Source organism: Penaeus vannamei, chromosome 22 (assembly GCF_042767895.1).
Source record: "Penaeus vannamei isolate JL-2024 chromosome 22, ASM4276789v1, whole genome shotgun sequence".
In the NCBI taxonomy this organism is placed as follows: domain Eukaryota; kingdom Metazoa; phylum Arthropoda; class Malacostraca; order Decapoda; family Penaeidae; genus Penaeus; species Penaeus vannamei.
The window spans coordinates 6,024,153-6,026,652 of NC_091570.1; the positions used below are offsets into that span (position 1 = coordinate 6,024,153).

General features: G+C 43.6%; 1 protein-coding gene across 4 annotated transcripts in view; it reads left to right on the plus strand.

Moving 5' to 3' along the window:
• The window catches only part of Baldspot (elongation of very long chain fatty acids protein baldspot), an 84,664-nt gene that overhangs the window by 61,466 nt on the left and 20,698 nt on the right, over window positions 1–2,500 (plus strand). Inside the window, exon 2 of one of the 4 annotated variants that reach the window (XM_027368585.2) lies at window positions 263–322. The exons of the other annotated variants lie outside the window; for them this stretch is intronic. Coding sequence (XP_027224386.2) covers window positions 263–322 — 60 coding nt within the window. The remainder of the gene's footprint in view (window positions 1–262; window positions 323–2,500) is intronic. 4 annotated transcript variants of the gene reach the window in all.

The window sequence follows — 2,500 nt, forward strand, 5'->3', positions numbered from 1 at the left end:
TAGCCTTAAAATGGTATTTAACAACATTGCCGTTTGGAACATCTTCCCCGCCCCTGGTAGGACACTCATCTTGGCTTGGACTTGACTAAACTGTCCGTAGAGGACGCTGCTACCTTCCCTGTTTCTCTTGTGTGTTAGGGCGAAATTTCCCACAAAACCGAAATTTCAAGTAGAGAGGGTGTGCCGCGCATGAGTACTTAAGCTTAAACCTGGGATATCTCGCAGTGTGTGTTAACCAAAGTGTTCATTTCCTCTATTTCAGCCTGTATTTGCACCCCCACAAGTATTCTAAAACTTGTGAGGACACATTCGACCAAATTTGGTGAGTGATTTAGATCTGTGAATAGCTTGTTATGTGCTAGCTTGTGGAGGAGGGTGTAGGTGGTGTGTCTTGTGTGGGTGTCCCAAGCCACTCAGTGATGGTGTGGGAGAAAGAAACAAGAGATGATTTTGGGGCTTTGTCTCGGGTGTCCTAAAACGCCCTGGGTTCTCTGGGTAGAGTTGTGCCGCGTTTGATTAACGCTGATACCTTTTCATGTATTCGATTACCCTTTTCATCAGCGAAATATGATACGGTATAGATTAACTCGCACCACTCAGATCTCGTATTTTTATTGTTTTTGTTTATACGTATGTCTATCAGGATATATTCAAGCGAGGAATAATAAGTGGAATTAATAAATGAAAAACTGAAGTTGCTGAGTAGAGTTTAATTGGATTGATTTGCTTCATGTAAGGTTATTACAGTAAGGGGAGGATTTAGTACACAATTTAGAATTAACTGTTGATTAGAAAATGCCAAGCGATCATGAAATGAACGAAAAGAAAGAAGCAATCAATCACCTTGCGTGACTGGTTTAGCAACATCGAAAAACACTCACGCATAAAAACAGATTCATTTGTTGTTATAATAGTGAACTTGGCGTTAGAAAGTATCTTTTTAAGTAGGACGATCACTTGTGCATGCTGTTCTTCCGAGTGAAAGACGCGTGCGCAGTAGCGACCATGAACTAAATACCGGTACAGCAGGAGCTCGTCCGTCTGCCCACCTGTTCGGGCACGCTGCTGGGACGGGTCGCGAGCCTTGGCGAACTCACTGCCAAGGTTCAAGCCTGGTTAAAGCAGAGAGCGTAGAGTTAAGCACGTGATACGACGATCGTTTTTTTAGACCGTTTTTTTTACCGTCTGTATGTGAGGCGGTTAAGCTCGGCCTCGGAAGGAAGTGTACGCAAAAAGTCCTGCGGTTTCGCTTTTTCTCTCGCTTCGAGTTTAACCTGGTTTCATTTTCGCCTTCGCGAGGCCAGTAGGTACCTGACGAGTTGCGAGTGAATGGCGTGGGTAGGTGACCCCATCAAGGACACATAGATGCCTTTCGTCTCCACACGTTGAATATCAAATTTAACCTCAGTCGTGTTTTGAATGCCCACGTTTTGTGTATTTGCTTCGTCGTGATGCCATTTCGCCTTCCTCTCTTTTGTTACCTTTCCTCGTCATTGCGTTGGGTTTTCATTATCAGGAGAACGATTTTGATTCTTTTTTTCATGGAATTTATCCTACAGTCAGAATGTGCAGATTAAAAAAAATACTTATGTCCCGTCCTCTTCTCTTAATCCTTTATGTAAATCTGCCCGAAACTTGTTTTGTAGCAAGCAGTTTTCAAGCGAAGCACGAGGCAACCCGCAATTTATTCTCATGCCATAAAGTAAATATCTGTTGTAATCAGAACTCATGCAGCGTTGCAAATCGACGAAGTGAACGGGTAAAAGATAAACGAAAGTGAATGTTCGTTCCCGTGCAATTACTGCAAACGTTGCTGGAGTGTTGCCAAGTAGCGTGATCCCTCGATATCGCATAAAAACATTATCTACAACTGAAAATGCGGGAAGTTTAAGCGACAGAATTACTTGCATTTATATATTAACTTAGCTTAATTGACAAAGTGCTAGCAGGTTATTTTAATTAAAATATTCACGAAAACTGATGAGTAATATCCGGGTTCCAGGTAAGCGCCGTAGCATACCTGTGTTTACTCGCAAACACCGGTGGGAGCTAGTGATGGCCCGATAATTTTCACTTTACTTTGTTTTACGCTTTTCCAACTCGTTCTAATCTCTAATTATTTGTTTTGCGTTTTCAGGTGCTTTTGTAAAATACGAATGGTGTAATTTTGACAGATCAGTTCGTAAACAGGGAAGGAGAATGTTGATTGTTTGCGCTATTGTTAGGAGATTGCGGCAGGGTGCGACTCCAGCTTGGCCTTGAGACCGCCGGGATAACCCATTCCTCTGCAGCGGGGATTTTCTACTCGAAGGAACGGAAAGGACCTCGTCACAGGCCTGCTTCTGTTCCACGGGGATGGTCGTGTCCCTCTCGAAGAATACCCTTTTGTCTAGATCACTTTAACGCGAGGCTGTTGTATCCCTGGGAGGCTGGCGATAGGTGGCAGCTGACAGGTGACGCAATGGGCCGGGAATGTTATGTAATGTCACCAGATGACAGT